The sequence below is a fragment of the Seriola aureovittata genome, chromosome 24 (assembly GCF_021018895.1).
Source record: "Seriola aureovittata isolate HTS-2021-v1 ecotype China chromosome 24, ASM2101889v1, whole genome shotgun sequence".
NCBI lineage: Eukaryota > Metazoa > Chordata > Actinopteri > Carangiformes > Carangidae > Seriola > Seriola aureovittata.
In genome coordinates this window covers 3579555-3603909 of record NC_079387.1, presented here as the reverse complement: position 1 = coordinate 3603909, position 24355 = coordinate 3579555, and the positions used below count along the sequence as shown (strand labels likewise).

At 41.5% G+C, this 24355-nt stretch overlaps 1 protein-coding gene across 2 annotated transcripts in view; it reads left to right on the top strand.

The window, feature by feature from the left end:
• Nucleotides 1-1070: 1070 nt before the first annotated feature.
• Nucleotides 1071-24355, top strand: part of filip1l (filamin A interacting protein 1-like) — a 63962-nt gene continuing 40677 nt past the window's right edge. Inside the window, exons 1-2 of one of the 2 annotated variants that reach the window (XM_056370941.1) lie at nt 1071-1578; nt 23570-23891. In XM_056370941.1, coding sequence (XP_056226916.1) covers nt 23580-23891 — 312 coding nt within the window. In that variant the 5' untranslated portion in view covers nt 1071-1578; nt 23570-23579. Of the gene's footprint in view, nt 1579-13993; nt 14139-23569; nt 23892-24355 lie in introns of those variants that run through there. The other variant, XM_056370942.1, reaches the window with a different exon arrangement.

Sequence of the window (24355 nt, the reverse complement as noted above, 5' to 3'; positions counted from 1 at the left end):
TTAGCCCCCCCCCCCCCACACACACACACTCACACTCACACACACACACACACACTCACACTCACACACACACCTGGGTAAATAAAGGTGAAAGAAAAGAGATTTGCCTGGGAAATTTATGGCAGCGTGTCAAAGGAGAGGAACCACTGACAGCTGGAGGACTCTGGCTGAGTCTTTACGCAATTCAGGTCACGCACCCACCCACCAATACACACACACACACACACACACACACACACACACACACACACACACACACACACACACACACACACACACACACACACACACACACACACACACACACACACACACACGCACACACACACATAAGCACACATTCACACATATCCACAGGTCAATCCTTATTCAGTTACCTTTTTTCTAATTTTCTTGTTCAGAAAGAAGCAGACGCTGAATGGAAAACCAATTCATTTAAAAGCAGTTTAATTCAGCTCTGTGTGCCATCTAAAGCCGAACAATGGCCATAATTCTATTACTGCTCTGACGTCTGGCGAGGGACTGCTGTGACTCAACTGTCTGTGACCCTCCTGCCTCAGACTGCATCAGAAAGTAACCCAGTTTTTAAACCAGCGGAGCGGTTGGCACTTAAAGTGTCAGGTATTTATTTTTGGTGCAACCTCTCCCCACTCCAAGGTGAAAAAAAAAAAAAATCACCTGAGGGGGCTTTGTTAAAGGGGAACACCACCGATTTTAAACATCACTGTAAGTCAACAGGGCTTGGACAGTACTACTGCATGATATGAGTAAAATGCGTGTGCTCTTTTAATATCAAGAATGATCCAAAACGACAGAACATGATCATGATGCATCACGTAGGCAATCACACGCATCAGATACATTTGTGTTTCAGATATAGCATGTTATGTGACACCCCCACCCCTTACTCTTTCTCTCGTCAGGGACAGTCACAGACTCCCAAGGGCTCAGTCTTCTGTCAAGGGCCATATGGTACCGTCAGAGCTGTGTGTGTGTGTGTGTGTGTGTGTGTGTGTGTGTGTGTGCGCGCGTGGGTGTATGTGTGTGTGCATGCATGCTGGAGAGGGAGGGCAGCCGTGGCTCAAGGTGTCAGAAGGGAGGGTGGTTTAAATTTAACTGCAACAGGGCTGATATCTGCATGGCAGATCCTGTGTCTCCCCCTCTGCTCTCTCTCCCTCTCTCACACACACACACACGCACGCACACACACACACACACACCGTCTGTCTTCACAATCCCCAGCCACAGACATCATCTCACACACACACACACACACACACACACACACACACACACACACACACACACATACATACACAGCAGCAGCAGCTCCCCTCAGTCTGTCAGGAGAGGCTCCTCTTCCTCTTCTCCTCTTCCACCTATCAGACCACCTGGATTGTACAAGGCCAGCTGAGGACGCGACGGAGGAGAGAAAAGGGACACTCACTGTCGGGAAGGAGAGCAGAGCGCAAAATTCACACTGAGGATAACGCTTCATCTGAGCCGGCAGGCTGAAGGCACAGCCAGTGGCACTGCAGAGGCACAACAGCACAGTGGGCTAAAGCTTCGCTGCGAGAGGTAAGACTGGAGCTTGGCTTGAACGGGCTGTGTGTGTGTGTGTGTGTGTGAGTGTGTGTCAGGGCATGTGTGCGCTTAAACCCTGACTGACACAATATTCATCTCTTCGCAAATATGTCAATGCAGGGGTTGCATGCCAATGTGCGGGGGCTCTCAATTTCCTGATCAATGTAGAAATCGAATAATAGTGAAATCCCTGGCAAATGCAAAATGATATATGCAATGGATTTGGAATATTTCTTTTAAAATAATCACTGCTGTGTAGCCTGGTATCATAAATGTTTTGAATACTGCTATTAATTAATAATGCATTTCATGAAAAAGTTTTCATTATACTGCAAAGATACAGCTAATTGTTATGTACAAAAGCTTAGATCACAGATGCACAGAAAATGTCTAACTTGAGTGAACACTTTGAGAGTGGGACCTAATCTGCATTGTGGCAGCTTTTCTGCAAGATTGTTGCTAATCAGACAGATATAGGGATTAGAGGGCAGAGGAGAGAGACGACCGGAGGCTCTTGGGGGGTCAGGGGATGTCTGCTGATCTTCATTTAATCTAATTGGATTGAATTCATTTGGCCAAGAGACAAAAGATCTAAACTATTTGATTTTGATTGCAGTGATAGAGATTTAATTGTCCTTTATTTGCAGTAAATCACCTACGCTTTACAATTCAATTTGCTGATGAGGGCAAAACACGATATCGCCCCGGAGGTGGTGAGGCGCCCCGTTGTCAATTTGCCCACCACATCAAAGCCGCGGTGATAATTCATCCGCTCCTGTGCGGTGATACTATCTCGAGCGCACGCTGGCGTTACCTGATGGGTCGCGCTGGTTGCAGCCGGGGAATTTCTAAAGGGCAGCGTGTCCATGAGAACCCTCAACAGTGTCATACAGTATCTAAGTGCAGGGTGGACGGTTGAGGGAGGAGAGGGGGTCGAATTACCAGGCCTGCACTCATGTCTCAGTTTGGAAACATACTGAGAGGAGTGGCAGAGGGAGACAACAGTCAAATGTCAGGCCAATAAAGCATTTTCACTTGAGCTGCTGTTAACTCAGACACACACATTCTTCTTCTTCTTATTATTATTTTCCACTCTGGTTTAAAAAAATGCCAGAGCTATTATCTCGTGCTCAGACAGGATGTCCTGTGCTGGCATCTATAGTTTGATGACGTGTTGGTATGGTGTGGACAGTAGAGTAAAAGGAAGATGTTACCAAGAAGAGGATTAGCGTGGCTCTCATCAGCATGCATTATGGTTATGAATAAAAGCTTATGGTTGCATTTATAGCTATAGCATAGATTTTGGGCTGCTTTTTAGAGAAAGAAGCATTCTGAAGAGGTCACCTTGGGCTTCGGGAAGTAGTTGGTCTTTTTTCTGACATTAAATAGACAAATCAACAGGTGTTGAAACATTTCCCCTAAGACTCCCACAAACCTCCCTCCTGTGAGTAAATATTTGGGCTGACAGAAGGACACCCCAGCACGCTCCAGATGCAGCTTGGGATTTGGCATGCGACTAGAAGTAACAGGTTAATCTGTTTAAGCACGTACGATAGCGGGACGGAGAGCCACGGCCTTCTGGCTCTGCTAATCTGCTGTAACACAACAAGGAGGTGACGGGCCAACAGATTGATCAGCAAGTTTAGGCTGAATGGTGATTGTAGGGTCATGAGAGTTGACGTGGAGTTTGACCGTTTCATGAGATGTGTTGCTCGCGGCAATGAATGTAAAATGTGATGGGAATGCATTTCTAATCTTTGCAAACGATTAATCCAGTTCTAGATGAAGCTCATATGATTTCTAGAAAATGAGAAGCCACATAAACATTTATCACATCTTGATCACTGATGCACGCAATCCTTAAACACTCTTTGACTGAACTAGTAACAACTCAAGACAAATAGTATGCAATCTGTGTCGACGCATCACTGTTAGACACTTCACACTGCACTACAGCAAATGATGATATCTTAATAATATTTAGCTTTTCTCTGCAGCGGAGCACCTTGCCGCGCCTTCTCTTTCAGGATGATTGACAGTTTGAGGGTAGAGGGGCAGAGATCATTAAACAAGACACGCATGAAGGCAACCCTCCTTGCACCTTGAGCTTCACCAGCTGTAGGTGGGATTAGACGGCCCGACTTGGAGGCTTTATTGAAGGCGTTTAATTCATCATCAATGGGGAGAGCTTGGTGGTGTATTCCACGCCAGGATGAGAGTGCGAGTGTGAAAGAGTTGAAGCAAATCTCTTCTTGATTAGCCCTTAAAATCAGATCAAAGACTCGTGCGGTTTGACCTTAATTCTTTTTTCATCCTCCTGGATTTTGACTAAGTTTCAAGCAGTTTCCTAGAAAATAAAACACTGACTGATTTTTGATACTTCAAGGTTGGATTAACAGAGCTTATTGTTCTCATACTCCCATCATATCTTTACACAGCACCCAGTCACATAATATGAAGAGACTACAAAAGGCCGGCTGAAGTGTCCTTGAGCAGGACCCTGAAAACACTGATGCCAAGAGAAAAGTCACGCAATCAATAAAGTAAAGCAACTTGGTTCAAGGGAATCAGAATTCCTGAGCCGTCTCTCCCTGAGTGGATGACATCAGCTGTGTGAGCTGCGACCAGAGTAATGAATTGCATCATATTCTAAATTGTTCATTTAAAATAGATACTCTCATTTCCATTTGGCAATCATTAAATTATCTGGAGCTAATGTTATTTTATGATTGAAAGTATTAAGTTGAACTTTAAAATTAATTTGTAGAAAAGGAGGAGATGAGGAATTTCAAGGACATGTAGCAGAGACTGTAATTTACCTGCTGCAAACTCCACTGAATATATAACCAACACTACACATGATATATATTTAAAAAGATATACCGGTAACTTCATTTGTCGACAAATACTTTTACTATCTACTATATATTATTAAATGCTCATTTACAAAAAACTAAATCCGAATAACTTTTACTTGTGAAGCTGTTTAGTTTCAAATAAAAACATCATCATGCAGATGCCGCCGGCTTGATTTAGTTTAAATCCGGAGGAATGACGCACGTTTGTACTGTCTTCACATCTACAGTTAAGATTTTGAACCTCAGATCTATTCTGTTATGTGTGTCCTTGAGGTTTAAATAAATCATGCATTCTTTATATCCATACTCGGTTCCCAGCAATCATCTTATTCAGTGCCATTCTTGCCTTGCTACAATCACCAACTGTCAGTCAGCTGAATAGCATGAAGCCCAGACGTGAATTGTGGTTCACACTTGTAAGAATATTTCTCTGTGGTCAAAAAATCCACTTGGTACCTCGAGGGTTCCCTACACTTCAAACAAAGTGCCTGTGGACTGTATGAATGCCTTTGAGGAAACAGCTTAGGAAACACTTTTGCCTGCAGACATGGTCGGACAAAATGTTTCAAGCGGACCAAAAGATTCGCTTGCTCAGTTGAGTTTAGTGTAGATTAGTTCGGTTGTAGCGTCGAAGCAGTGAGTGGCTGAAGTGGGGTCGAACAGTACAAGAAGAGCGGGGATGGAGGTGCCACATGGTGTTTGGCTACAGGAACAGTGACTTGTTTAAATCGCGGGGATCCTGTTTCTCTCACAGAATACCAACCGCTCAGGGCTCTGGGAAAAGAGCACTATATATACCAAGAGAGAAACACCAATGTTGTCCAACATGAGTCTCTATCCCTCACAGCCTGACCTGCAGCCTGCTGCTGTCAAGTGAAGTCAAAATAAATCAGCTGAGATCAGTTTGTACAGAGGGGTGGGCACTGAAAGATCAGCTGGATGGTGCTTTCGCAGAAGCTGTTCCCATTTGAGCAATTGAAGACGTACAAACAGAGGCGGCTCAGGGACAGATGATATAAAAAGGGGAACGTCTATATTGGGAAGAACGACTAATAGCACTTTTATTTTGAAGTGTAGAAAGGGATAGTTTTCAAAAAAAATCAGTGTCAGCTCAACCTGTTTCCTCAGGATGTTACACTTTAATGTGTCATTTGATAAAACACACATTATTGTTCTGTTGCATTTCACTAGTGACACCTCACTTCAGCAGAGCCTTTTCTCCTGGTGTATCACTCCAGAAACAACTCGACTTCAGGTGCATGAATAATTCACATCTATAACTTTAAGCCTGTGCTGGGCCGAGCGGTTAGTGTGATTTGCTGCAGCAGACACAGTCGCTGCTCATCTCTGTGGAAGTGTAAAAGTGAGTAATGCTTGTGGTGCATCAGTACACCATGAAGCATTAGTGATGGATGGCTGCCTGCGCTGCATTAAAAACCCCCAGCAGGGGGCTGACAGCTGGAGGCTCTGATTTTATGTGTGAAAATGCAAAAGGTACAAAGATGCACTAGCTTTGAAGTTTACTTTTATCCATTGCATATTTTAATAACTTTGTTGGACAACCAAATTGTTTTTTAGCTGAGAAACGTTTTTGTAAATTTGGAGAATCAGTTCTTCTCGCATCAATTTTTTAACGTGTGAAATGAGGTTCTGGATTTACTCTTGTCATTCCCCACACGACACATTACACACTGTGAAAGAAAAACAAAAAAAAAGGGAGAGCCAGAGGGAAAATATCAGAAGCAGAACAAATAAAAAGGGTTTTGTGATCCTCGTGAGACTGTTCTGCATCACAACTAGAAAGAAGATGGTGCAAGCCTGCGTCATGTCTGTGACGGCCACGGCTGTAATGACAGGAAACGATGATGCCTTATAAGCAAGTATGATCTGCCTTTGAAGGTCAGACTTACTTAACGAGTTTCTTGAAAATCTCATGAAAATAAGAGCAGCGGTTTTAATATTTGGAAAAGCCAATCTAAGACTGCTAACTCAAGGTCCTGGTGAGACAATAACATGATACTTTGCGTCTCCAAAACTGAATCCTCCAACAAAGAATCAATCACACTCACAGTTAATGGGAAGGAAAACAGTCCATACTGCAATATTACTCATCAAAAAACCTTTTGGAAACACAGCATGGCACCTGACTGACTCACTGAAACTCAAATTATAAAGAAACAACTGGCCATCAGAAACATTTACCACCAGAATAGATTTTTAACCCTGGCTGTCTTTTTCACTTCCTGATGCTATTACTGTTGGTCATCTACATTGCTTGGATTTGTCGGTGCGTCATCACCTTTACTTTATTTAGTGCCTATGTTCTATGTTAAATATACAACAAGGGTCCACTGAACTAAGTTTCCACTGCGAGCTGTTTGACAGCGTCAACGGTTTCCATCATGCAGCAGAAACTCATGTGGATGATGATGTCCGACGCCGCTGTCAGACAGATTATCATGTAATTCTGTGGAGCTGTTGGCAAAATCTCCGATGAGGGGTAAAGTCATCTAACGTAACAATGTTAGAATGTAAAGTATCAACAGGTCGCATGTTATTATTATCTTCCTACTGCACTAGATATTAATACTACAAGCTAAATTTGAAACCAAGCAAAGAGTAGCTTGTTCTTCATGGGTACAGTTTAGCTTAGCTTAGCTTAGCTTGCTTTGTAGCCATACGTTACGTAAACAAAATCTTTACAGAGCTCTGTACCATCTCACTTCTCACCGCTATTTCTGCATTATATTCCCACCAGGGACTCGGCTTTGGCTGTGAAATTCTCGGCATATGTAACATGATTGGATAAAGCGACACAGGTGGCAGCCTGGTGCTAAATATGCACCGCAGGGAAAAAAAAAAAAAACACACACACACCAAGGAACCCCGCTGCAAACACTCCTCTTTGAGCTAAAGCCTCCATTGTTTCCCCTCTCTGTTTGCTGTTGCTATAGAAATGGACTCGAATGACATCAGAGGGCTTAACATGGCTCTGGTACTCTTGCATTTGCTAAATGACAGGGTCAATTATCGGGCTATTTTCTGATGACCCACTAACATTTTCCCTGCTGCCTCTTATTTAAGAGAAGTGAGGCATGCTGACAGAGGAGAGGACAGGACAAGAGTGTTACAGAGGCGAAAAATGTCACTGCCACACCCTGTGAACTTACTTACTTAACTTACTCACTTTAGCCTGGACGACACCACTCAGGTTTGTCTTAAATGGGCATGATTTGTACAGTGTGTGTTTGGCAGCACTGCTGCAGTGTCAGTGTGGGACGAGGGCCACGGTGTCCCATAGTGTCGATGAGGTTGATGGGGGGCACGTTACACCCATCTGCAAGGATGACTCATGAGCAGTGCAGTGGGCCAGAGCCACAATAGTGCCTCAGAGTTTGGTGTCCAAGTTGTGAAGGAGGAACTGTGGCTTTGGGCAGCTCATCTTTTCATTTCAAAACAATCATCTCTTTAGCTGTTTTCTTTCTACCTAACTCGGGGGTTTGCAGAGACGTTTATGCGCAATACGTTACGTAATCTACATACAAAGACTAACACGACTGTTCTCTACTGTGCAAAAACACTTGGCAAAATTGCAATAATTGTGAAGTAGCTGACTTGAAGGATGTTGACGTACACTCTGCAGCAATGACTCATGCTTTAACTTGGTACAAAACAATGCACCGATACTCAGCCAGAAAACAGAATCGCAGGACACTGATGTTTTCAAAACGAAAACATGACTCAGCTCACTGAGAAAAGCTGGTTTGCTGCTTGGAAGCAGCACAGCAACTGAATATTAAGAAAGCTAGAGAAAGAGCCAGAGAACTGCAGTTTTATCCTCGACTTTCACATGTTGGGGTTACTTTGGGATAAACTCTATCTTATGCTATAGACAATGTACCAGGGCAATGCTTTGTTAATAGTTGATAGTCCTACTCATTCAGGAATTCTTTCTACTATTAGGCTTCAGTCTAAAACCAGATTTACTAATATTACAGGAGGAGATGGCTGATAAAAAGTGACCCCCAGTAAGTTGATGCATTGCAGCCATTGGCAAATTATAAGAGCTGGTTCTATGATAGAATTATGAAATAAATAACTCAATTATTTAAGAGTGATTTAATTTTCAACACATTTCCAACTACTTAAATGTTCCTCTCTGAATGCCAGTTAATATCCCAACCAAAATCACCTGTAAGATGACATTGGTGAGCTTGTGAGGACTCGATCTACCAAGTCATTGAAATCCATCCCTACCGCTTCAGGTGTCATGAGCTGATGAAGCAGGAAACTGGAGCTATCATTATCAGTGGGGTGGGGGGTTAAAATCCCTGACCTGTGTTGGTAATATTGAAATCACCACACTTCCTCTAGAGAAATTCATATGCTGCTAGATAAGATCTTCATCGTATGCCAAGAAGATGCTTGAGGACTTTGTGGATGCACAAATGCCACATCTACCTGTTTGTTTGTAAATCAGAGACAGCCCACTTAATTGATTTGCATCGTCCTGGAGACAATGGGACTCAATACGCTGACATAAAGTCGATGCTGTAATTACAGCTGAGACATTTGACTTGTAAATAGCCCAAGGTGTGACTCATTGGACAGCTTATCGAGGAGGTTGCTGGGGAACCGATGGAAGGATGAAAGGAACCAAAGATGAGTCTGCACTTACAAAATTAAGCATATTATACTACAAAGTATAATATGTATGAAACAATAGAATAAATAGACCAGGGGAGCAAATCATCTGTTCAGACATGATACAACGAACAACAAAAGTTTAAAGACAAAAACGTCATCCAGGGATATTCAAAAGAGGCACATGCATAAAGATGTGACTACAAAATACACAATTCATACACATACATTATGTGCACGACACATTTTCTCAAGACGTAAATGTGTTCGTGGCTGCAGGCGAAGAGACTCAGGCCTCTTCTGAACACTGTGCTCACATAACTACTGTTAAACTGACAGCTTTGAATTCCCCCCATTTAAGTTTATTTAAGTACTTCATTTTGGAATACAGGAAAAATATGCAGCATCTCAATTACAAGGCTTCACTGCTGACTGTGGAAAGTACCTGGAGCACCTGATAAATGAAACCTTGGCCCGCTGAAGGGTGAATGCAGCAGACAACAGTGCAGTTCCTCAGCAGGATGTGGTCCAGCACAACTCGGCAGTTTTTGCCTTCTCCTTACTTCTACGGTGCAGGGGATTGGGTGACCTCTAATTTTAGCCCGGGGGTGTGTCGACTGCTGGACAGTTTGGATTACAGGCAAAAAAAAGGAGGGCATACAAGTCATTAGCTCTGGAGATAATGAGGAATATCAAAAATATTTCTGCCTCATTTATGACTTGATATTTTTTGCTTCTGAGGATCTCACATGCCTCTGAGAGTGACCGTCAGTGATCATCTGAACTCAAGCTCAGGCACAAAATGTGATGTACATAAAAATATTATTACTGGTTTAAATGTATGCCTACATGCTCACAATGACAATGCTAACATGCTGCTCAGCAGGTATAATGTTTACATCTTGGTTTAGCATGTTGGCATGCGAACAGGGCTGCCACTAACAATTATTGTAATTATCAATAAATGTACTTTTCTCTTAATTAGTTTGTTAACTAATTGGTTGATTGGTCTTTAGTTTTTTTTCAACTGCCCAAAGTAACAAAATATTCAGCTTCCAATGATATAAAATAAAAGCAACATTTTATAGCACTGTAAAATGTAAAAGGTTATATTCTATAAAAGACAGTAATCAGATTATATTCTTGAATTCATGTTATCTATAGAATTACACGCTTTGAGCTAATACATGAATCAGTAGTAGGTTGACTGACACTCAAAAGGCAACCTGTTCAACAGAGTTAATCTTTCAGTAAGAGGCAGTATGTGTGTATGCGCTGAGGGCAAAGTGACAGCATGTGGACCAGCTGATGGATGCTATGACCCAGTAATCTTCTACTGTCAATCCTCTGTCACTACACAGATGGATGGACAGACTGGGAGTGTACTGGTGAATGAATGAGTGCCTGCTGATGACTATTTTTTTTCATTTTTTTGAGGGGTTTGTTGTTTATTTGTTTCTTTTTCTTTTTTTTCTTTCCCCATCCCTGGTTTTTCAACTAGAGGCTCTTTTACCTTACACATCATTCGGTTTTATTTTTACAAAATATAATAGAAAACTGAATGAAGGAGACCAGATAATTGCTAGTAATCTATGTCAATGCTTGAGTGGCTTTGCAATTAGTGAAAGGCCAGAGATTAAAGCTGAACAGACACTCAAATATAATAATTTCTAAAGGTGGTGAGACAAATGAACAAGTTTAAATGACTTCTCATAAAGCTAAAGAAGCAATTACTACAGACAAAGTGACAGCTTGCTGACCAGCTGATGAACCCTTTGACTCTCTAATCTGCTGTCAGTCCTCTGTCCTGGGGCTAAACCACAAAATCTTGGGTCCACATTACTTTAAAGCAGTGGGGTCTGCTGCATGAAATGAGAGGGATGTGCATGTTTTCATCCGAGCAAAACGCCACGCAAGGTAATTATTCAGATAAATTATTCCTGGTGGCAGTTATGTTACTGATTAAAAAGCCATTGCTCTCTTTCAATTGCGACAGTAAGATGATCTAAAAACACGACATAAACATCCAGTTCCTTATAGTTATTTACAACACAAGCTGTCTGCAGGCCACAAATACAATGATGCATTTAACATACAGTAAAGAGCAAAACACACCCGCATCACATTCCCATAACAGAAAGAAATTACTCAAGTAATTAAGAAAACATAAAACAAAAGCACAGCAGCAAAACTAAGCCCCCGACTATGTGACGAATGTATCAAAACAAGCGAATGGCAAATTAGTGTCCAACTTTGGAAGAAAACTGTGGGAAATGTTAGTTTATTTATTTCTAGGTTCCCAATTTACTATACAATACAGGTGTATGTGGTGTGCCTGCAATTCAGGAAAAAATAACATAGACATTACTGATAAAACTGCACATCATTCTTAAAGCTCCAAAACGCCACTCCCAAAAATAAAAAAGCGCTGCCCTCTGCTGGCTGAACAGAACAAAGGGTCCCAATGAAGATACCAGCTTTTAAAAACACTGCCATATACTAAAGTAAAAAATAATGGAGGTACTTGTGTTAAAAATTAAATATCTGTCCAATGTGTTTAATCTGGTAAGAGTCTTGTTTATGTGTTAACGAGAATAATTTAAGATTTAATTGCCTTTTGGTAATGGGGGAAAATATAATCAAAATTTCAAAAATAGACAAAATACCTGCTTTGAAACTAGAAAACAAAACAGAAATGAAATACTGTATAATACAACAGTATAAAAGTGGTACTGATACTGGTAAAAATACAAAAATAGAAAAGTAACAAAAGTAGTATATTTTGGTAATCAGCCCCAAACCTCCTGGAATCAACACCAGATCAATTCTTCTGCTCAATATTCCTGCAGTAAAGCACCTAGATGATTTACATTATTGGCAAAAATGCCTCAAAATCCAGCATGTCCAACTTAAGTAGCTTGTAATAGTTCTGAAAGTGTCACTTCCTATGAATAGCTGATAGTGTGTTTCCATGAGTGTGACACCATTGTTGAAAAAGCAAAGTTTTAGGGCTTCATATTGCTGTTACTCACCCACAACTAAACATTATTTTGATCTGATAGGGGGGATTCAGCAGGTTTTGTCTGAAACTGCGTGTGTTTATCTGTGTGTATGTGTCTGGGATAAAGCAGAGAGGATCACAGTGTCAGGATGTTGGGGCTTGTAGGTGATTTGTCTTCGTCCCTGGTGGCCCTTGTGGTGACAGATCATTTCAGCTATTCGCACCTTACTACCATCGGATCCGTCTGGGTCTGCTCTGTCATGCTGGGCACACAGGACCCTTTAGAGGCCGTGGAGCGGGTGAAGGAACAGAGGATCAGATTTTAAAATTGGGAAAGAGATCTGGATGCTTTTAAAATGTTGCTTAGCCGAGAGAAATTCAGGAAGACGGCTGTTAATTGAGGGGATGCGATCTGTTGAAATTTAAAGGTGAAAGTGGTCCAAACATAAATTAAACCACTTTCTATCACTGAACAGCAAACCAGGGGCATGCTCGAACAATTCAACTTCACAGGGAACAAATTTAGCAGCTGGAAGCTTTTGCACAGTTGTGATGTGAATAATTTGTTTTACGTGTTGCTCCATTTTATCTGATTGCAGAGCTTTTCATGTCACCAGTGTAGAAGGTACAATTTATTTTCTGCTCCTCTTGTCCCCTATCTGCCACGTCACAGGTTTAGGTTCAAAAAAATTTGTTATTTTCATTTGATACGTCACCTAAGTTATATAATCTGATCACTGACACTGGATATTACATAAGGGATACTTTAGTAGTGAAAACATAAGAAGTGTCAGATGCAATATAACTGGTAAATAGTAAAGACAGAAAAAAAACGTTTTGCATGCAAGAGTTTTTCCTCCATAAGGTCCATTAATCTAAAAATGTACACGTCAAGTATTTTGTATTTGCGAATGGGTCTCAAGGATCTCAGTTCATTTGCAATTTAAAAAGGGGCGTTCTCAACAGCTGGAGACCAAAATGCCTCTGGACACAGTTGGATAGACCTATAACTAATCAGAGCAATGAAACGTGTACCGTAATGCAGAGCTACCTTTCTAAACTTTTACTAAATCCTGCTGGTAGTACAGCAAACACATTTTTCTTATAAACAAACCCTATAATTACAGCTGTTTGCTCTTCTTTAAGGGGGAACATACTACTGTCACGATAGCAGAATCAACACATCAACAGGTCTCTACGTCAGTGGCAGCTCCTCTGTCAGTCATCATATTAACCACACCCGACTTTATATAAATGGTTGTGATCGGAAATCTGTCTGAATGGGAGGGGGGCTGACCCATCTGCGAGAGCAAATAAGCATGAGCTCGCTGACTGGGCCTTACCAGGCTAGTGGGCTGTAAAACCAAAACAATGAGCTGAAAGGTGCTAAAAAGCCCCGCACAGCTGAAGCAAAGCGCAGAGTCAGGTGATAAGTCTCTGTCAGTTTGTCACTTCAACACCTTTTTCACATTACACATGACACAATATTGATTAGCGCAGCTTCAAAGTATAGTATCGAGCCTTGCCAAGTCATGCCACTGTCTGAAACCCACCAGCCAGCCCGCCACTGAACTGGATGACCCTTCACTTCTGATTTGTTCAGTGTGACATGCAGTGGGGTGATATTATTACCACCCAGCAGCTACAGACCGACTCAAACCCCATTAGTCCTCAGGCTTCTCTTTCTCATAATCACCTGCTCCAAAACAGACAAGGTTACAGTCTGATGACACTGAGCATGGAGCACCTGCCAAGACATGAAAGCCAATACAGGATATTAAATATATTGGGCGTGTTTAGAACATGTATCGAGGCCGAGCTAAACATAGAGTCAAGTTTTGTGGCTCTAAAGAGCAACAGTGAGCGAAAGAGGTTCACTTCATGTGCGTCATGTTCTGTTGCGCTGCTGCTTGAATCAAAACAGCATGACTGCTCCCATTAAAAACTCATCTGGTCTCGGCTCTGGTTGAGAGGTCACTGAACTTCTGTACTTCTGTCTGTTTTTGTTTTCATCACTTTGACCAACTTTAAATGGAAGACCTTGGCACGAGGTAGGACAAAAAAAAATCTCATACACAGTGAAGACCTACTCAGTTAAAGATATTATACATGCCCATGCACAGAAGTGCACACACGCACACACACGCACACACACACACACGCACGCACACACACGCACACACACGCACACACACACACAGTCAAATACAAAATTTGGAGCCAGCCATGAGATCACGAGAAAGACATTCTCATGGCAACACTGGTGCAGAAAAACAACCAGACTCTGTGTGTGTGTGTGTGTGTGTGTGTGTGTGTGTGTGTGTGTTTGTGTTTATTTACACATTCATGCAACAAGTAAGTCTAAGTGCATGTATGCTTGGCCACATTTCATGGTTCAGCATCAGACTTGGCCTTTCTCCCAGACTGAAAACTCAAATGTAAAGTCCCAGTCCATGTTCTGTCTTCCCTTTTCCCAGAGGACAAATCACCTACATTGTACTTAAAGTCAGCAACTTCATGTCACGTTACCTTGATGAGATCAGGGATCATAAACAGATTCATTAGTTTGTTTTGGCTCAGATTGTATGAGCGTTTCTTTTGTTTCTCACAAGGTTTGATATCCTCTTATCCTGAGGAAGTTTGTGTATTCATGCACTAGTCCTTGTTTCATTGCCTGTCGTTCACACTCTGTAAAAAGGTTAATCTCAAATCACACCAGTTTAATTTATATAGCTCAAAATAACAAGTAAAGAAAGTACATAAGATATAATATTAAGTAAATAAAGTTAAATTGCTTCAGATTATTAAGTCTTTTTTCCTTTATTGCTGCCACTTCACATGTATTATATTTTCGTTGTTTTACTGAGATTCGCACATAGAAACCTCTGCTGACTTCAGAGGCTTTTGAAGATCAAATTTTGATGGCAAGATGGCGCCCCCTGGTGAAAAACACATGCTCCTCCACTGCTCATTGTGTAGACACGCCATTTCTGTAGCAGTAAACTTTCATTGGTCCTGTTAGAACTGATGGCAAGTGAGAACTAAATACCAGATATCCCCCCTGAAATGCACAGTACAGTATTTTAGGGCAACTGCTTGCATGGATGGGTAAATCAGTGTTTTCTGCCTCCAGAAGACGCCGCTGAGATTTATTATCATTGGAAGTTTGTCCCTCCCCAAGTGATGAGCTTATTCCATATAATCAGATTTAGAAGTGGAACCATACTGTTACTGAAAATGATCCCTGTCTGTGAGACATGCTTGCAGGGGAAATGTGCGAAGCTGACACTGTTACAGTTTCTGGCCAGTCCAAAGATTTCCTGGGATTGCATCATCTAGCAGAGAGGAGGCCTTGATGTAAAAAATGTGCAGCAGTGTTCTTTTTCACCAGACAGGCATTTTAACAGCTATAAGCCCTGTAGCAGCCACTCACTGTCATATATCCTACAGCTTTAAATAACAGCGTGCCTATATGTGAGCTGACACATCTCTGTTTGTCTGCCTGATCGTCTCCGGGGACTTCCTCCTCGGCCGTTTTGCAGGATTGACTCGAGCTGTGGACGACTTCAGTGCAGAGGAATTCCCAAACCGCTTCTCTTGTTGCTTTGCAGTCCAGCAGCGCTAACGCTTGCAGGAAACATCTCCGACAGTTTTATGGCACCTCATTCGACCTTGAGGCCTGAATGCTGATCGCTACCTGTTGCTGCGGCAACACCCGCACTGTTTGCAAACATTTCACTCGTTTTTTTGGCTCGATGACGGAAACCCCTCCGGCACAGCGTGCTGCTCTCTGACAGTGATTTTTTTGGGTGCTGTTAGCTCTCCTGATGCATTTAACACTGGTTAATAACACTTTAAGAGCAACAATACAAGTAAAAACACTACAACTATATTTACATTTTACAATGGAAAAAACCATTCTCAAGAGGACCTACACTTTTTTTCAAAAGTATTCATCTAAAACTGTCCTTGTGCTCTCTAGAGGCACATATCTACGGAAACCATAGAAGCACAGTTTATCTGTCTGCATATTATTAAAACATCTAGGCACCGTTTTCTTAATGGGTTCTGAAAGCTAAAGCACAGTTAATTCTACAGTATATAACTGTAATAACTCCCACACTATGACAACTAGAAAATCTAGCACATGAACTCGTATATATTCTTATCAAGCTTATTTCAAGATGTTTTCACTCTGCCCTGCCAAATAAATTTGAACCTCCCACTGAGCCAAAAGGAAAAGTGGTGATTTTGAATCTCAGGGCTTTCTGACCTCCTCTGGCTCTGGAAGTTTGTAGTTTAATCATCACTGACATTAAATTTCACTTGCTTTTACTTCTGTCTTTTTATTTATTTTTTTTGCTCTTTCAGTTCATGGTCTTGCATACACGCTTACACATAATTATGGATGTGCGTGGATGAAAATTAAGATCTTGTGACGTTAATCGGCAGGAATGTGTAAATAATGATGGATGAATAATTGATTTCATGAATAACTAATGCAATATGCACGCATGTGTGGCACATTTACTGCAAAGGACAGTGCAAATAAATAGAGTAAACTGCACATTAGCTTACAATGCGTGTAAAAACAGATATCTGATTACACAATCTCGTACCTGGATGTGACCTCACATTCATCACAGCTGACCAGGGCTTTTAACGGCGTGAAAAACGAGCAACATCTGATCTGATTTTACTTCACCACAGCTTCGGAAGCTCACCTACTACTGTACACAGTCACCTCTGATAATGATACATGACTCTTCAGTGTTGCTCCGAGTCAATACACGCTGAGATGAAAATGAGCATTTTAAACCTGATTTGTCATACCCTGCTCTCGAGGGAAACCAGCTCCCCCCTCCACGTGATCAATTTTTCATGGGCCACAGACTGTGTGGGTTATGGAGAGAGGAAGGCTGCTCCTGTAGAACAATTCACAAAATTTAAAAAGACCACAGCAGCAAAACAATTCTGGAATCTTAGTTTAAAATCTGATGTTGTGACAGATTTCCTGCCAACCCACTTCACAAAGTACCAGCTCCATAATAGTTTGATATTTTGGGATATTCACTTATTTTGCTGAGAGCTAGATAAGATCAACAGTGGTACCAATATTCTCATATACCTTTCAACAAGAGGGCAAATAAACCAAAATGTCACATTAGTTCTTAATTTCAGGCACAAAATGCCAAAAGAAATCCACCAACCATCATTTCTCTTATCAGACTATTGCTAATGCTAGGATGCTAACTGTAACCATTTATACAGATGCAAAAGGAAAATTACATAAATCAGACGGAGTAATTTTATCAATGCCGGTTTAAAGGTGCGAAAAGAATAGGAATAACACTACAAGTGACCATTCTGTCTCTGCTCATCAGGAAAAAAAGGCTTGTATGCATCATGCATGTCTGAGTTTATCCAGTGGGATTTTTAAAAGGCAGAGAAATGGAGCTGTCTGCAAACTCATACATGAAAGTCCATACTTAAAACTTACAGTAAGTGATGATTTCGTGTGTACACCAAGCTGCGGACTACCAGCAGATCCTCCAAAGAACATACTGCTGCTCCTACATCTTTCCCTCCCCTCTCTTCCCTTTCTCTGATCTCTTTTGATCTGCATTTCTCCTCTCCTCCATCACGCTGACAGCGGCGTGATGTCAGGCTGCAGGAATTTACTCTGTGATTTGTGTGTGCCTGTGCAGCGGTGGGTGTGTACATGCATGCATATGTTCTGTGCGTGTCTGTGCATTACTGCTCGCATGCCAATTGTCCACACAGGCTGCCGTTTGTGCATGTGCGTGTGCGTGTGTGAGCGAGAAAAGAGTGAAGGGGTATAGTTTTTGTAGCACACCTGTTTCCTCACCTTTCACCCTCTTGAGTTTAACGGCCCTCCCTCTGCAGTACTTCCAGCTCACATGAAAAGTGAAGTCATCACTAAAAAGCCCTTTTTTTTTTTTAGCTCTCAGAGACATTAAGAGTTCATTTTAAAAGATCCTGATGTCCTGGTAAACATGTACTTCAAGGTATATTGACAGAGTTTAGGAAACATCTGGGAAAAGGCTCTTATGTGTGTGTGTGTGTGTGTGTGTGTGTGTGTGTGTGTGTGTGTGGCAGGGGGTACTGCTAGTTTAGATTGCGAGTCCCAATAGTCATAGAAAAGATTCACAATCATAAAGCTCCAAAATAATAAGCTTAATCGTTTCTAAAGCGTTCAGATATGTGATAAAATTACTCGATGGCCATTATACACGGACTTTATGGGGTTTATGAGTTAGTGACTGGCTGGCTGACTGGCTTACAGAGTCATTGCATAAAAACTCTTTGAATGAATAAGCCTTTTGACCTGGTAGCTAGTTGGTGGTCCCGGCTAGACTTGTCCAAACTGCCAACTGTTTCCAGTAACAGCTTTGCTTTTGGCTTCGGACATTGTCCTCGCTGCTTAATGAGAGCACAAGGTAATGGAAGGACCACAGGAAAGGAGGAAAAAAAAAAAGGAACGAGAAATTATGAATGAATAAGCAAACTTTTTTTATTAATATTGCTAATCTTGAGCCGTGCTAGCAGTGTGGCAATGGTGCTCAAATTTTTCACCTCCTATATACTACTGTTATTTGTTCAGATATCCATGGTGTACTAAGGACTAATCTGAAAGTTCCTCGAGTGCCACCATGATGTTGGTGTTTGTGGTTTTAAGTGAAATGTCTCAACGTCTAGTGGATGGATTGCTACAAAATAGCAAGCATGGTGGTGCTGTAACCAACTCTCTCAATACACCCAAACTAGGCATCAGCCTCCGCTGTTCTTTGTGCTTAGAGCTAATTAGCATCTGTTAACATGCTAACAAAACATAGTGGTAAACATGGTATACCATGAGATCAGCATGTTACACTCTTTTCAAATCTTTTCTGGTGGAAAAACAAATGTTGCTCTGGCAGCATGAGTATTGTTGTGTGTCCACTTGGTACAAACCTGATCCTCTAGAGAAGCTACTATGTTATATATCCATATCTAACTGTTCGCATACCTGACATGAAAAGTCATAGAGACTCCTAACAAAAAAATAAAAATAAATTCATTAATTCTCCCTCTGCGTATAATCGTGCTTGTGCTGAAATGATTCTATTCAGTGGTGCCTTTATTGCCAAAAGCAAACCAAGCAGCCAAGTCTATTGCGTAAGATCTGAGCACCTGTTAATCATAACATCACCTTCTGGCACAGATCCTGCTCACAAAATGAAAAATTATTGGACTTTATTCAAGCTCCTCTGACAAAAACGCCTGACACTGACTGGATGGGATTAGTAAGAGGACGAAGCATGGATAAGTCATCTCTGGGCAGTTTAACACATGTCACACACCCGTTTAATCATGCCGTTATTGTCAATTACTACTTTAGCAGATGGAAATCGTGACGCGTTATTGCCTTAGAAGCACAGGTACGAACACGATAACTGTACTTCATTACTTCATGACGACTGGACTTCATTTGAAATATTGCTGTTTATATCTGCTCACCTGGTTTTAAAAGACTTCTTTACCTGCATCTATTCAAATATCCATCGACTTAATCTGATAAAAATGGCTGACAGGGTTATTCGAGGTCTCACGTCACAGATGGTGGCCAATTAACTTTGCGTTTTGGCAGTTTTGCCTTCACACCTTCTCCAGGCCGACGATGCGGACAACACAACACAGTCATGGAGAAAATATGTGCGTACACAGCTTATATGAGCATTTTAAGAGCCAGTGTTTTTCGCCTCCTCCAGTGAAGGGCGGCCGAAAGGAAATTTCCAAAAACAGCCTCTTTTTACACTTTCATTTGGCACTGCTGCCAAACTTTATTTATGGCCTGTGTTTGTTTAGATTTGCATTGTGTTGCTGTAAAACTGACAGCAGGTGATGGGATTTGAATCGTAACATTGGGATTAACTCTGGTTTTATCCTATCTACTGTAGGTGAATCAGCTGAGGTCTACATCATCAAAATCAAGTTTGTTTTTTTTCTCACATTTAAAAAGTTTATTTTGGATATAAATCTGTGAGAGCTGATTATGTTCATCTAACAATTTCAGTACATTAAGTGTATTTTAGGCAGCGCTGATCTCATTCAAATCTTCTATGGACAAATCCCTGAATGGAATCAGTATTTGTATAATGAAAGAAAGGTGTTTTGAGCAGTGTAACTACAGTTCAACAGATTATTTTCACATCAGTCTGTGAACACAAATCAGCACAGTTTTGGACAGCTCTTTTGGACTTTCGCTCACCATTCCGGTGTTTCCAATTTTGACTGCGTTTGTTCCAAGTTTCCAGTAACCAATAGCGCAGTTCACAAAAATCGGGACCATCACTCACCAGAGATACAACACTGATCTCAAAACTCATTTATTCAACTCCCACCAGGACAGTAAGGGACTGATTTGGAGATACATCAGATCCAATGTGAAGCTATTTTCCCGTCCCCTCAGTGAACCTTTTTATGAACTATGTGATATATTTCTGATCCATCTTGGAGATTTTGCAGATACGTGATACTTGCACATGTAGGAATCCCAGCGGGGCTGCGTTACATGTCTGTGACCCTTGGATTTGTTGCACAATCTCAGCTCAAACCTGTATCCCCACAGTTGTTATGCACTGTGTTGGTGTGAGCATCTGTGTGTTTGTTGCATCATCTGTTTTGTAAATTTAACAAGGCCGCAGTTGTGCTGAAGAGACTAATAGCTGAGTATAATCAGAGTTGATTGTGTATCTACAACAGCTCCTCATTAGAAAGGTTCTAATTATGCTCTGGGTAAGATTACAAACACAAACTGTACTGTGTCTTTTACATACTGTACAGACAGTCGTGCACATTGCTTCAATCTGTACCAACACACACACACACACACTTACACACACACACACACACACACATTTTGAGCAGTTCTGTCTATCGCCTGTAGCCCAGATCTCTGAGTAAGTCGATGTGGAGTCTGTCTTAGACTGCAGGGAATTACCTCAGCTCTGAATCATGTGGCGCCTTGCCTAAAGTGTGCACAATGCAATCACCCAGCCATCTTTCTTACTCATAAACTGTCAGAGGGCCTCACACAGAGGCTGGACACACATCGCAGGAGTGTCGAACACATTGTTTCTAAGCTCCAATTAGGCCGTCTCAGGCAAGTTCAATCGGTGTTGTGCGATTTTCATTTCTGTCTCAGTGACAAATATTATTTTACTATTCTAACCTTGTTTCCCTTGTTTTATTGAACAGACAAATAAATAAAAGATGTATTACAAGCAACAAACAAGGTATTAAAATGAAAAGTTTGCACTGCAGGTATTCAGGAGAAACATCCCTTATTACTGATGCATCGACGTAAGCAGAGGTTTCGTGCGGTAGCTGGTGAAGGTTGAGCTAAATTTGAACTACATTGTAATCTGTTGGGTAGTTTCATTTATAAATATGATTTGTTTTTTGTTTTTATTTTTATTGCATGTTATTTTGTGTGTAAAATCTTAATCTGCTCAATAACTGCCAAGAGAGTGAAGTAAAAAGTTTGTGAAAAATTGCAGAGTAGAACTATATTGTATCATGAATAAATAATTCGGTAGCAGTCGTAAAGTAGTTGGAATGAAGTTTGATGGCACATGGAAAAGTAAATCTGGATATAAACTGAAAACAGATCTATCTTGCAGTGAAACTCTTAACAATGATCTTGTTAAAGATATTTTACAAATTCTTAAGTTGATCAGCAGTTTCAGTTATTATAAGATCCTTTATCCATTATCCTGTGTTTTGCTAATCCTCCTTTTCATACAAGCAAATATCAGTTAATCAGTTGCTCTGTAAACAACTCAAAATTTCTCTGTGGTCCGTATGGATGCACTACCCAAGCGCAGATAAAACAATCACCCATTTCCGAGCGACCGGGAGGTTCGAAAATTTCATCATTTATTGTCAGGCATACATTGTTAAAGTTGACGTCATTATTTCGTGTTGCGCAGTTACAAATGACAAAAATAAAAGTGAAGTACACTGTTGTGAAATACCGTCTTTAGCTGGAACAGCAACTCTCAAGCTCAATTAGTTGGAGACGTTTTGATGTGAGTCAAGCTGGATAGATGATGATGTAATGCCTTTGGGCAGATTATTCTCTCTTACATCAAACACTCTGAAATGAGTCCCAGCATGCTTTTGTTTCAGCTCTGGTTTGCCTTTATATATTTACTTTAGCTGAACATAATGCTGAAAAGGTAATAAATTACTTGGCAGAAGAGCTTACATTTCTTTTGCCTTGTGAGTTTTGCAGCTTACGACATTCATCTATTTATCATAAATTGATTAATCGCCGTCAGTGAGTTACTGAATGGCCCATTCATAAGCCAGATGTTACAAAGACGCACTGTATACTCCAAACAGACCTTGGTAGGTAGCCATGATGCTTTTTATTCATAGCTCACTAAGTCATCTGTTACCCCTTTTTCCGATCACTCTCCAGGCCCAAACACACCAGACCACCTATCAACATCTGTAAAACAGACAAAGTAGGTACACAAGCAGACCACAGCGCTCCAGTGCCTAAATCCTCTGGCAGACTGATTTGGCTGCCTATTTCTAGAAAAAAAAACAAAAAACAAAAATTCACGTTGCGGGGAAATTCATCAGCCATGAATGACGGCCGACAGCTTTGGGTAATTCATTGCGACAGGACTAAAGTTCCAAAAATTTGTGGCATAATCGAGCTCTGTGGCCGGTGGTACGATGTGGTGATGATGACTCTATTCCGCTGAGTGACTAATAATAATACGGAAGGCAATGACGACATGCTGCTGAGCTGCATAGATGACAAATGTGGAACTGCATGTAGGACGCAGGTCTAGTTTATGGCCTACTTACAGTATGATGACAGAACAGGTTATATCTGTACAGTCTGACATGCAATAAACACAAATTATGTTTAGACGTGAACACTGTCCAAGGACGATGACGGGAAAGCCCAGACTCAAACATTTCTACTGCTAGTGGTCCTGTACCGTTTCTTGTGCCTGTTGTTTGGTGCAGTGTTTTCTTATTTATGTTTAGGGTTTGTTTAAAGGCAGTCTGTGATATGTAGAGCATCAATGAGTGAAAGTGGCATCCATTCACACTAATGCACAAATCCTCTGGCCAGAAAATGTAAATTAAAACATTTCATCAGTCACAAAGTGAGTCCTGGAATGCACTAAACCTCCCAGATTGATTGCATATGACAGTTTAAAAGCATTGGAATGTTTTGTTTTCTACGTCCTTCAAAGTCAAGGTCATGGATTCAAATGTGGCACATTATGGATTCTGCTCGCTGTTTCTTTGGGACTTAATGCAAAGATAAATAATGCAAGAAACACAAAGACACTTAGATAGACACACACGCAAGACACATGGTGCATATCTGCGAGCAGGATTTGAAAAAAAACAAACATCCTTATCCTCTCATCTTCCGTTCATTCAACAGGTAGAAGAACATGCGATCCCGCAGCAACAGTCTGGAGGACATAACCAAGGCCAAGCCAGTGCAGCAGCAGGCCGACACACGCAAGCGATCTGCAGAGCGAGAGGAGCCCTCAGGAAGGGCCGAGCGCCGCAGCCGACACCGTGAGCCGCCGGATGACACCGGCACTATTCAGAGGAATAACAAGACGGCCAAGAACGGCACCGGTGCCAGTGGGAGTGGTAGCGCCAGTGGTGCTACAAAGGGCGGTCGGCGGGAGAAGGGCAGGGACCTTTCCCGAGATGACCTCGTCTTTCTACTGAGCTTGCTGGAGGGAGAGCTGCAGGTAATCTAAACTGTAGCGATGGCGCAAAAGCATGAGCAAACTTGGACTTAGCCCTGGGAACATTGAGCCAGTAGAGCAGCAGACAGGCCTGCAGACATGGCACCGACCCCAGTCGGACATAGAGTCAGACACGGTGACTCAGTCGACAGTGGGCACTCAAGACGGACTAAAATGTGTTAATGGACAGCTAACAGCTGAGGAGACTTCCTGTGATTCTGGATCCAGGAATCCCCTGGCAGTGTTGTATGATATCAACAAGGGCAAAGGCAACAAGGCCTTACTGCTGAAGTTAGAGGGGCTAGATAGAGGACAAGGAAACAACAGAGCATAGACGGAAGTATCTATTCCATAGCACTGAACTTTGTTCTTTTGCAGATAATATACCAAGCTACAGAAGAGAAATTAAATTAAGAAAGTGTCTCAAACTTTAAAACGATGGTTCCCAACAGCCCCTCAATTTGCCC